The 13,049-nt window shown below is 40.9% G+C and overlaps 1 protein-coding gene across 3 annotated transcripts in view; it reads left to right on the forward strand.

The window, feature by feature from the left end:
* Positions 1-13,049, forward strand: part of igsf9bb (immunoglobulin superfamily, member 9Bb) — a 75,521-nt gene that overhangs the window by 10,028 nt on the left and 52,444 nt on the right. For all 3 annotated transcript variants that reach the window (XR_011926953.1, XM_072446783.1, XM_072446784.1), the window contains exon 2: positions 9,873-10,064. Coding sequence is in view for 2 of the 3 variants with exons in the window: in XM_072446783.1 (XP_072302884.1) it covers positions 9,873-10,064 (192 nt within the window). In the remaining variant the exon portion in view is untranslated. The remainder of the gene's footprint in view (positions 1-9,872; positions 10,065-13,049) is intronic.

The raw sequence follows: 13,049 nt of genomic DNA on the forward strand, positions 1-13,049 counted from the left end.
CAATCAGTGAGTAAGCGGGGCCCACGAAGGGCCTTCTGTTTAGAATGCAACATAAGTTAGTTTGTTAGTCTCTTTTGGAGATGGGCTAATTTATAGCCAAATGATGAAGTCGATGTACACGCTCACGTCCAGGAGTGATTCAATCGTAGTCATCTGGACACTTTTTTTTTTAAAAACAAAACAAACAAAACAAAAAACAAGACATTTTGACTCTCATCCAAGAGTTATTCTCAATCAAACTGAGAATGATCGGGGGCTCTTGGCCAATGTGCCAATAGCGCCAATGAGTGACTCATTTTTTTGTTTAAAAACTGAATCTTTCCCTAATTATGAAACACATTCATTAAAATATTTAATGCCTTTTTTGCATCACTGCAACAAAAGGGCAAGATGGGGTGAAAATTATCATATAGGCTCAGTAAAAAGAAAAATGTATTTGCAAGTCATTTCAAATGTCCAAAATATAATCAGAATTAAAACTACAGATTAGACAAAAGGAAAATGTTCCACTTTTGATGTGTTCCCACAACTAGCTTCACAGACACAGAGACATAAGCCCAGGAAGCAGACAAATCTGTGCTCACAGTATATTCATTTTACCTGGCCCAGCACTCTACCGTTTCTGTCTTGGGCTGAATTGGGGATTTATTCCTAAACACAGCCTAGACTACTGATATATTCTTTTAGAACTGGCTTGGTTATTGTAATAGCTTCCTGTTAAAGTCCACCTTGGTTTTCCTCTGCTCTCTCTATAAGGACTGTACTTGATAACGTTGGCCCCTCCCGTTGCTGTCCTGAGCTGACTGGCTTCCTCACCGGCTCATTTTACAGCCTGGCCTACTGATGCAGCACAGTCAGCTTCCTCCACGCCGGCTTCTCTAGACCCATTAAACATTCATCGGATAGGGCCATAAGATACGTTGCCATAACCTCAGTCGCTCTACTCTAAATTCAGCTCAAAGATGCTATAGAATCACATCGTAACTTGAGTTGCGTCGCTATAGTGAACTAGGTGTTCACATACATTCACAAACACATATTCAGCTTTGTCAGTCTCAAGTAACCAAAAATATGTAGTCAATCTCTCAACAACTTCCACCATAATAAAATAGAGGTTTGGGTGATTTGAAAGTGTTAAACTATAACAACAAAGCTTCACTGCATAAATCAGTAAAACACTAGATACGTAACTTGCAGTGGAACAATTTTCATGTGAAAAAGTCGCCTAATTTTTTCTATTAAATTAAATTACAATAGAACAAATAGAAATTCAAAATTTGACCATCAGATTAAATGGTAGTTTGTATTTGCTCTTACAGATTTAACATTTTGAATTATTTATAAATTCTTTTTGTCAAAATTGTCAGCTTATAACCCTGAATTTAGCACTTGTAATCATATCCCTATAACTTAGCCCATAGCAGTCACATTTACTATTCTACGTTTCAGGTTGTACTGTGAGACATTGCTGTGCTACTTTTAACCCACCAGACATTTGGAAACCACTGCAAAATGGCACGTCCCTATATAGTGCACTGCATAGGGACTTGCTTGGGGTGGTTTGGACACAGCCGTTGTTGCATTGTTAGCAGAAGCAACATCTTCCAAATGTCCTTTATATGACTCCCCAGCAAAGAGGCAGGCTGCCTTTCTCCACAGCTGGTTTGGAGGTGTCACGTAGCAACTTAGCACACTGCTAACATTAACTGTTCACTTAGCGCTTTAAAAGTACTAATTATTATTCTCCTTGTGTCGACATGCTTCAATTACAAACAAGAAATTGGTATTGCATGCCATGTAGCCGCTTGAGCAGCCTGTCAAGCTCCACTGTGCTGTATAGAGGCTTGGAGGGATAGGGGAGCGCTGTATTGTTTGGAGCAGGTATTGCACAGTGGACATGAGGTGAGTGGAGAATAGCTGTCATGTAAAAATAGAGACATATTAGTGGGAGCTGCCATAGTGTCTCCTCTATCGTCAGCTCAAAGTTGCTTACAGGGAACATTGCACGTTGCCAGCAGGATTCAGTCCTTGCATTCTTCATAGCGTCTATCCAATCATGTTGTTTAGCCAATCACTGCATTGTACAACAATAGCCTACTGCTTTGGATTCTTAGATTTTTTTTGAATAATAAATTGTGGCCTGTAACTTACTATTTTTGTGAATTTGGCGATCTTAATTTCAAAATGTTGCTGCGACTTGACACAGTGACCTTGTCAGAGGAAAGAGACACATTTGTCATGAATAGAGGTGAAGGCACCATGTGGTAGGTGCTATGGCAGAGCTATGTTTAGAAAGAACCATAAACCCTGTGATTGTTTGTATGTGCGCGTATGGGCAAGACTAAAAAGTACTACAATTTGATTCAATCTTTTGTATAATGAAAGGCTGTGGCTGCAGAGCCACGGCGCGGTTAAATAGCCCAGCAGTTTCAGGAGCCGCGGCACGGCCATTATAGCCTCATGCCTAACCCTAACCCTGACCCTAACCCCAAGACCTAACCCTAACTCGGCGCGGTCTAACAGTTTCAGGAGCCGCGGCGCAAAATAACATGGCAGTTTCGCGGCTCTGTAGACACTCCCATAATGAAAAGCAAGGTCTAATAGAGAATGCACTGTTTTAATTTAAAATACAAAAGGTTTCTCATAAGAGTGAGTACTTGGTGCAGAATGGCAGCCTCGCTTCCATCTGTCTACCTCAGGGCAGCTGTGCCTACAGTAGTATAGAATGAATGAAGTGAGTGTCTTCAAAGGAGCTTTATAAGTCTGACTTTTGCCTCTTTTTTGCCACGGATCACCACTTCCATTATATTGGCACTTCCATATTTTAGCACATGAAAAGTGCTAAAATATGCTACAAAGTAGATTGATTTGTGTAAAATGTCCAATGTTCATGTGACCAAGAAGTCAATAATGCACCAATTCCCTGGGCGGCCCAAAAACAACTTTTTAGTCTGCGCCCAGACGGATCATTCTGTGAACTTTATGCAGTTCCTGAAATAATAATTGTCTTTGTTTTGCTCATGCATGGTGTAACAATGTGTGGAACAAAAGGCTGGGAAAAGTGTATGTATGCTGTATTGTGTGTGGATAACAAAGGAATGTTAATGATGTTATTTTGAGAATTTTAGTAGAAGTATTTTGTACAAAGTTGGTGAAATGTATTTGAAGTTCTATAAATACTGCTGCGTACTCAGTCACAGTACAGTGCAGTTTTATTGCTTACTTTTTTGAATAACCAAATTAAACACTTTTGGAAGAGAAAACACCCCCAACACACAGGACCATGCTAGCTAAAGGAATAATTGCATCAGTTAGGGTTCATTAGCTTGTTGCTGCTACAACATCCATCACTGCAGTAATTATAGTGGGTTTATTTGCTCAGTTAATTGCAGTTAGGAGTATTTTTAGCCGTGCAGTATATATTTCTTTTAAAATACTTGCAACCCACAACAGTGCGGAAAAATCCTTGCCTATGACCGTATGTTATGGCCTGCCCTACAGTATAAAAATAGATTTGTTATTGGACAGTTGAACATCATATGTAAATTGCATCAGTCGGTGCAGTACAGAGATGATGAAACTTCATGATCTGATATACAGAATGCCTGTGCACAGTTTTCACAACACACATCTCAACAGACATCACTTTGACAGCAGCTTACAGTCAATTCTAGCCAATTTCCCTCACGCTAGGCTCCCGGCCCCTTTTGGAATGGTACGAAATGCATGTCTTTCTTTGTGTCTGGCACCACTTTGATTAAACCCAGGGTTGCCAGGCCGCTGCGAGAGTGACTGCAAAAACACCAAAAACCTGCAGAACATGCCCCTCCTCTCTCTCACGCACAAACAGAAGCTCTGCAGCGCGCTGATGGCTTTGGACATGAAGATTTGTCACTGAAATTCAGCCCTTTCATCAGGAATATTCTAAAACATACACATTTTAACACGGAAATTAGCTCTGGTCCAAACAGCAGACAATTTTTCACTCACAGCGACTTAAAAGTAGAAGAGTTGCATGGATCGGGCAATACTGATTAAGCTGCACTTTCCCACTCACAATTGAATGCAAAGTGTTAATATGACAGAATTGTAAACAGTGCACGACGCTCAAAACTCAAGACAAGAAGTAAGTAAGTAAAACTGTATATCATTGCACTCCAAATCCTCAAGAAAATGCAGTTTAATCATATGTTTGTTTCTGACCTTTCAGGATGTTATACAAAAAGTGTGAAATTGCATATATTTCTTGCTTCACTTAATAATATATTGGAAAACAAAAAGCAGAATAGGCTTGGAAAGGATAATGCTGTCCAGAGCTGCAGTACAAGTAGGTCACTGAAAAGACAGGATTAATTGATAAAATACTTTGTGGACATGTTGTGACAGTAACACTCTGTGAAAGCCTGCCGTCTTGAGTCTTTGTTTAAAAGTCAGTGACAGAAGCCAGATGGTGAACCCACCTAGATGCTTGCCGCTCGACTAGCTACAGATGGAATATACTGTAAATACTGAGTTACTAATTCAAAACTCAATGCGTTTTACATACAACTGTTGTTCAGCAAGGCGGCGCAGCGGTTTGCCACTCCCAGCAGCATGGAGACTTTGTATGTTCTCCCCACATCTTTCACCTACCACCAAAACATGTACAATTGGGCCAGCTCGAGGGCCAGGACTCCCCTGTAAGGATGTTTTCCAAATCTCTGTGGGACTCTCCTGTGTAATTAAAAGAATAAACAAATAAAATAATGCATACATACACATTCTACAAAGGGTAGTTCAGAGCAACGCCTCGTCATAGAACCACCATTTCTTTTGAATTCCAAAAAATGTTGCAAGTGATTGTATTTTGAAGGTTTAAGGTATTTAGTATTTAGGTCGAGCCTTTGGTGGAATGTGTTTGATGGTTGTAGTTGCTCAAGCTGATGAGCAAGATGCGTTTCTATTTTCTTCCATAGCTGTTCTTCCATGTTGGATTCTGCTCTCCTTCAAAACGCTTTTTGCTCACACATGTTTTTGGCTCTATTGATCTCAAACCGTAATGCTACTGCTTTGATGTCACACATGGGAAAACAGAGGACACACCTAGTCGCCCACTTAAAGCTTTTGAGTTCATATGGAGGGTCTTTTTCATCAAACTTCTAATACACAAGTGATATAGTCATCATTAGAATTAAGTAGTCTCATATTCATGAATGCAGTCTATTCTTGTACAGTCCCAATGGGGTATGCTATTATACAGTACATTTAGTTGTATTATTTATTAAACTTAGTATATTATTCTGAACCTTGAACATTTGCCGTTTAAATGACTGCACCAGATTACTGGAAGATAAGTGATTCTCAAATCTAGTGTGCACCCTCAAATATGATGCAAGGGGACCGTGACGGCAGATATGTGCTTGAAACGCTACATAGTCCAAGATTTGTTTTATTTTAAATGCTTAATATTTACATATGTATATATATATATATATATATATATATATATATACAAATATACAAACCAATACTATGTCCAATACTATGTCACTGCTTGACCACAGCCCCTCCCCACTGTTCAACCTTTACATCATCTCCTTACATCCTCCAAACACTGTGTAACGTTGAGGATGTCCATTTAGTCTACATTATACTCCTCCATGCACCTCACATCCCTTTTAGATTAGTGGACTAGCCGGCCAATGATTAATGCCTCCATTAATTTCACAGCTTTCTTTTCATTATAGAGCTGCTATACATTTTCAACTTTGCAGTTCAAGCGCAGGTATATTAATAATACAATGTGGTCACCTTTATAGCCATCAACATTATGGTGCGCTGTCAAAAGTGGTATTTTTGAAGCCACTAGTTAAAGGTCGGACGATTTTTTTCAGCAAATTTTTTATCATATTTCCTCGTGGCGTGGATAAATCATTTGTCCTGCCACGTATCAATCATAAAACGCACCTATCGCTCACCTGCAGCCGTGTCAGGCTCGTCCCCACGTTTCCGCGTGCCTAAGTGCATGGATCTATCATAATATAGTTCCCTCAGTGTACGGGGCAAAATGAAGACGGAGAAAGACAGTTCGAGCTGACGCAGAAGTGGACAGAAATCTACGGGAGACGAGAGATGCGATGCGCTCCGTTGCGCTAATAAACAAACGCACGTGTGTGTTGTATCAGTCCGCACGGGGGAGTGCGCATGCGCACTTCCGCCTGCGTTCTCAAATCGCCGAAAAATCGTCCATACCGCCTTTAACAGGTGACAGGAAATATAACATTTTCAAACACATTCACTATGTGGCGGTATACAGCAGGGAAGTAGTCTGCTCTTATGCGCTGTGTGGAAACTCTTGCATTGTTTATTTATTACGTTTCACTGAATTTATATGCAGAGTCACATTTGTCACCCAGACGAAATACAGATATGAATTCTCTCTTCCCTAACCCTGTTGAGTGTTATCAGATAATCGCAATCTACCATCAATCACTGTTTTATGACTGAAAATGAATGGGCTATTTTTGAAAGCCCAAGACATAGAATCAGGAATCATAAAGCACAGGATATGTTCCACAGCATATGGGGGTATTTAATAGTTGCACTTGTATCCCTGTTTATCCAGGGCTGTTACTGTGGTGACCAGAATTAACTGGTTTTCATCTTTGACTAACCATGACTGATTCTCATATATTTTATTCCCTGCTGCTGCATGTTCTCACATTAACATACAAGCATTTGGTTGTCACTGGTGGAAACTGAGCAATTAAAATAAATGGTAACAGTTTATAATTAGACATGTATACAAAGTATGTGTAATGGTATTATTAAATAACTGATAATTTCCCCAAAAAATAACTGATCATTAACAAATGCTTAATAATTTACTAATAATAAAAAATAAAAAAACTAATAATTAACACCAACTTACCCAATGCCAAACCCTAGTGAATGAGAACTAAATGTTTTTGTTAATTTGAATAGAACCATATACTGTTTAGTTTTGCCTTGGTAAAAAGACAAACTGCACTTGTTACATCTGGTTTTGCAGAGAAAAGTGTGGTAGATAGTAGTGAGTGTAATTAGTTTTCACTAGGGTGTTATTTGAACCCCACCAACCTCCGGTACTCTGATTTGATCAATGATTTATGGCTCTTCCTGTGTGGACACTTGTGAGTGCACCACTTCATTCACAAACTCCATCATCGTTACAGCTATATCCATTCATTTATTTACTGCTGAGTGCTGTTTCAATACAGAATGGCAGAGTTGGACCTCTGAGGAAATCACCTGGTTTCTCTCTCAAGGCTCTTAAATACACAGACCTGTTATTCAGAAACCACATTTTCCTCTAGTAGACCCAGGGGAGCGCTCTTTTAAATGGCTTCATTAGAACGGACAGCAGCAATGCTCTTCAAGATCATGTGCCCATGTTCTGTTCTAACACTATTTACCATTACTTTTATGTGACACTACTGTGGCAGGACTACCAATACCACTACATGTTTTGTCACACTTTAAACCTAAATTATTCATTCATCCTGTCTTTATTAAAACATATGCGATATTGAGTGTTTTTTTTAACACAAATTAAAGAACCTTTTTTATCCAGGCTAGCACATTGTAGCTGACTATAGTCTGTGCGTTTCATCCGTCAGGAGGAAGTGTGTTGATTCATTACAATGCATACTGTATCCATTAGATGTATGCTATTTCAAATTCCGGTAAAAAGTTGAATGTTTTCAGTATGTAAATACTGGCTGCCTTGGAGGCACACACATAAACTGGTTACAATACTCCTGTGGCCGTCATAGTAATCACCCTCCCTCCCTCCCTCCTCCACCTCGCTGATACTCTTGATGTGTGTGTATGGTGTGAGTGCTCCTCTGTGGCGTTACCTTGCGCTGGTGACTTCCCTTGAGTCTTTGATTGTAAATGAGCTAAAGCCCTTTTGGGGAGGATGAGCACATTACCTCTGTCTTCTGCTCTCTCTCCTCCATCTCAACTGTATAAACAGTGAAGTCATACCTACCAAGGGGGCTGTTGGTGTGCTATCTACGATGATGTCACTGGCAGCCAATCAACACTTAGCGCTGCTCGAGGTAATGCATTGCGTGGATTGTGTGTGTGTGTGAGTAGGAGATGGGGTGATAGAGGGGGGTGATCACCGCTGGGAGAAGCTCACACACTTGCTCAATTATTATCTGGTTTTGCCATCGAGCGCACATCACAAATCCACACTGCCTCTTCATGATGAGAGCTGTTACTGATATAGACTCCATTTACGTTTATTTGTGCTCTCTTATAGTTGGGGGCAGGATTAGGATAAAACCTGCCCCTCTGTTTGTTGATTACACTCCTAATCTTGAGTTTTTTTTAAATTTTGTCAGTCTGGCAATTACAAGTTTTTGTGTTTGGTTGAAAAGCCAAATCTAGTCAATTAGTTTGTGACCTCATGTCAAGGTTACTGCAGAGATATTTTATGTTTTTGCAATACTTCAGGCTCACCATAAATTTATCTTTTAAAAATTAGTTTGGGTTTGCCTTGCTGCGAAATCACCCTCTTGCTTGAATTATAGTGTTAGGACTAGTGCTGGAAATTGGGCTTCTTAGATTGCTTGTTGTTGTGATTTGGCTTGAGAGTAGAAACACTTAAAGGATTGTAACGCTGGTGCTCATGAGGGTGGTTTCGCATTCTAAATAATTAAGATTTTGTTCATGTTAGATAACATTGTGATAACGCTTGAAATATCCCCACTGCATTATGTGTCCAATCCAAGTCTTCTCTGTGTTTTTTCTACCTATTATTATTTACAGAAGACATCCCACTACCTAAACAAGCATGTGAGATTTGATGAATGGGGCATATTGTCTTTTTGATTAATTTCCAAATAAATGTGCCTTAAATTGTAAGACATCGATCTACAATTGAACCATTCAGGCTAAAACTACATAGCTGCTGAGAGACTAAAACATTGCAAAGTCACATTTCTCTTCTGTACTGCTGTAATGCTGATAATTACCATTTTTGTTTGTTTCCCAGGCTTCACAATTTGATACCTGGCCCTATACTGTTCTCTTAATGAAACGAATGCAGTCAGTAGGTAATTGTGTCAGCATAGGAGACAGACAATCCACAGAGGGATGTGCAGCGAATCTGATTAGCTGTTATCGACTGGTAAAATGCTACCACACCAGGTTTCCGCTCATAAAGCCTAGCTACATAGTAATTAGCCTGTAATCGATAAGGGGCGTTTTCAGCGGGAATGGTCCATCAATGAATGAATGAGTGACATCTTTGACAAAAGCCTTTAAGGAGGAGCTGTTGGTCATTACTGTGATATTGACCTCATTTGAGTTTTTTTGTTGTGACATATGGTACAGACAAGTGAGATGGAAAAGATTCTGTCAAGATGAATCACGTTCACGTTACTTGCAAGCGCCGTTAATCTTTCCTCCACCAGCTCATTGGCCTTGGCTGTATATTGAATTTGCCACGAGCAATCTTTGCCTGCGTGAGTGATGGAAGTTGTAGCTTAGCACATGTTCATCTTATCACAAGCATTCACTTGCTTTCATTCTCTAGTCTTTTTTGCTCAGCTTTTCTAATCGCACCCTGCTCAGATGTCATTCTTGTGTAACTATTTCAATTAGTTTAGCAAATTCAAGCTGTCTGGGAGAATAGTCATAAAATGTTTCAAGAGATACCCTTTTCCCCAAAAAAGAAATATAAAGTTGTTTTTTTTATTTTTATTTCCGCACTGCCAAAGTATTTATGATGTATTTATGCCTTCTCATTGTTATTGCAGCAGCACCTTGACTTGCTCCCACAGCAGTCAGATAACCTTGGACTATGACCTTGCCTAGCCACTCAGTTTTCTTCCCTTCCCCAGGTGCCTACGGAGTGCGAGAGGAGCCTCAGTTTGTGACGGCCCGTGCAGGAGAGAGCGTCATCCTGGGATGCGACGTTCCCTACCCCCTCAACGGCCAGCCCTACGTGGTGGAGTGGTTCAAGTATGGGATGCCCATCCCCTTCTTCATCAACTTTCGCTTCTACCCTCCTCACGTGGACCCGGAGTATGCAGGTATTTACAAGGATGCCGATATATATCTTTATATAACGTATACAGGAATTACAATACGTTTAATTGTCATACATTTTTGCTCTAATTTAGTTTGATGGGTATGATGGGTTATGCCAATGAAAAAATAAATAAATAAATGAATAAATGAAAAGATGGTGCCAGAGATGCTAACTCTAAATACCCTCAAACAACTAAGTTGACTTGTACAGATCCAAATTCACTCAATAACTGAGACTTTTCTTAGGATCCTTGACAAAATAATAATTTTGATAAGCAGTATGCTTACTAATGCCGAGCATAACAAATATGTTTGCTAAGTAATGTTGACAGCTCTAATGAGGTGACATTTGCTTTGCAGGCTGGAGCTCTTTTCTCATCAGATTATTTATATTCTGCTCTCAAGGTGAAATTGGCTGAGAATTTGAAAGGGATTTTCCCATCATCTGCCTTTCAATTCCGACATCATGTCCAATGCATGTTTTTAATCATCCTTCTGTCTGGAAAGCAATGGACCCAGATAGCTTTTATCTGGTGTCTATCTGTAATTCAAATCCAGACAATAAAAAAAAAAAAAAAGTGAGATTATTGCCCAGTGGATATCAATGCAAAGAAACTGACATTCAATTGAAAAGAAACATGCCTATGGTGTAGGAAATATGTTATTGTTCATTTTCACATGAACAAAAATCGATGGTTCTCCTGTTTGTTCTGCGAACAGACCAATAGGGTAATCATGCTGTTGGCTGACTTTCAAAAACTTGGATTTGAGTCTGGTTACAAAAGTAAAACAAGACAATTTACATAGTTTCAGCTGTGTTTGTGTATTTTAATGGGATCTATCTTTGTGATCTGAAAAAAATTGAAGAACAGAAATAGCATTTTGGCTTCACTAAAAGGTTATTTAGAACTTTTTCCACAATAACATGATGGAATAACTGAAAAAATTCAACAAGATCCGGAATGTTACATTCATGTCAATTTTACAGCATATCGTACTAGATGACACAAAATCAATGCGAACTTGCTTGCTTCTTGTTCTGAATTAGTGTTGGCAGAAAATCTTTAATCCAAAATGATTCATTTGGATCAAGATGTTGGGAATGTAGACACAGCAAATCTTGGAATTCAAATAGAATTTTTAGAGCTTTAATCATAACTATATCATCAAAGAAATATCTTGAATTGTATTTTGCACCATTGTTAAGAGGTTGTCTTGTCTGAGTGCTCAGAAATCTCTCCACACAGATCAGAACCCCAAACCTTTTCTATGCAGTTTTTAATTACATAAGCCATCACCGGACTTGTTCTTATCATTTGGGCCAGATTAGCATAGTGGTCACGTTGCCTAAATCCTTCCCCTATTCATTTTGTTATCATTCATTTCCACTGCTGACCGTAGAAGGTTCCTCTCCAATGCCTTAATACCTGGTGACATTTTGGCCATCCATCCATCTTCTTCTGCTTATCCGGGGCCGAATTGCAGGGCAGAAGTCTAAGCAGGGACTCTCCAGACTTCCCTCACCCAAAATCCTTCCAACTCCTCCGGGGGGGATCCTGAGGCGTTCCCAGGCCAGCCAACAGATAGTCCCTGCACTGTGTCCTGGGTCTTCACCGGGGCCTCTTCCCGGTGGGACATGCCCGTTTCACTTCCCCAGGGAGGCTCCCAGGAGACATCTGGAACAGATGCCCGAGCCACCTCAGCTGGTTCCTCTCGACGTGGAGGAGCAGTGGCTCTAATCCGAGCCCCTCCTGTGAGACTGAACTCTTTACCTTATCTCTAAGGGAGCGCCCAGCCACCCTACGGAGGAAACTCATTTCGACCACTTGTATCCGTGATCTTGTCCTTTCGGCCATTACCCAAAGCTCATGACCATAGGGGAGGGTGGGAACGTAGATTCACCGGTAAATCGAGAGCTGTACCTTTCAACTCAGTCCCATACATCAACCGCATCACTGCAGATGCTGCATCAATCCGCCTGTCAATCTCACGTTCCATTCTTCCCTCACTCATGAACCCTGAGAACTAGTACTATACCATACTATACTAGAACTCCTCCATTTGGGGCAAGGACTCCCCACCCTCCTGGAGGGGGCTAGCCACCTTTTTCCGGTTTAAAACCATGGCCTCCGATTTGTAGGTTCTGATCTTCATCCCAGCTGCTTCACACTCGGCTACAAACTGTGCATGTTGCAGGTCCAGGTTCGATGGAGCCATTAGGGCAACATCATCTGCAAAGACCAGAGATGAGATCATGTGGCCCCCAAACGGATACTCTTTGACCTCTGACTGTGCATCGAAATTCTGGCCATAAAATCAATGAACAGAAGGGGTGACAAAGGGCAGCTCTGGCGGAGTCTAAAAATTCCCACTCGACCGGAACATGGAAACACAGCTCCTGCTCCGGTCTTACATACTCCCAGAGCACCCCTCAAAGGATACCAGGAGGGACATGGTGGAAAGCCTTTCCCAAATCCACAAGCAAAGGTGGACTGGTCAAGCAAACTCCCATGACCCCTCGAGCACCCGATGGAGAGTATAGAGCTTGTCCTTTTACACAGCCAGGACAAAAAACACACTGCTTCTTCTGAATCCGAGGTTCTCCTCTCCAGTACCCTGAAATAGACCTTACCGGGGAGGCTGAGGAATGTGATCGCTCTGTAGTTGGAACTCACCCTCCGGCCCCCCTTCTTGAACAAAGGGACTATCTCTGACTCCCATGCAATGTTGCAGAAGGTACTCAGGACAGATCTCATCCACCCCCGGAGTCCTGCCACTAAGGAATTTGTCAACAACCTCAGTGACTTCAGGTTGGGTGATGGACCAGTCAGCCTCCGAGTCCTCAGCTTCTTCTTCAGAAGACTTGACTGCGGGATTAATGTCAAAGTATTTCTTCCACCATCCGTAGACATCCCCAGTTGAGGCCAACAAGTAAATAAATGGTGTTGGTGAGCACTGCTTCACCTTCTTGAGGAGCTGGACGGTTT

Source organism: Eucyclogobius newberryi, unplaced genomic scaffold (assembly GCF_026437365.1).
Source record: "Eucyclogobius newberryi isolate DKJ021-1_F unplaced genomic scaffold, fEucNew1.0.hap1 SCAF_15, whole genome shotgun sequence".
Classification (NCBI taxonomy): Eukaryota; Metazoa; Chordata; class Actinopteri; order Gobiiformes; family Gobiidae; genus Eucyclogobius; species Eucyclogobius newberryi.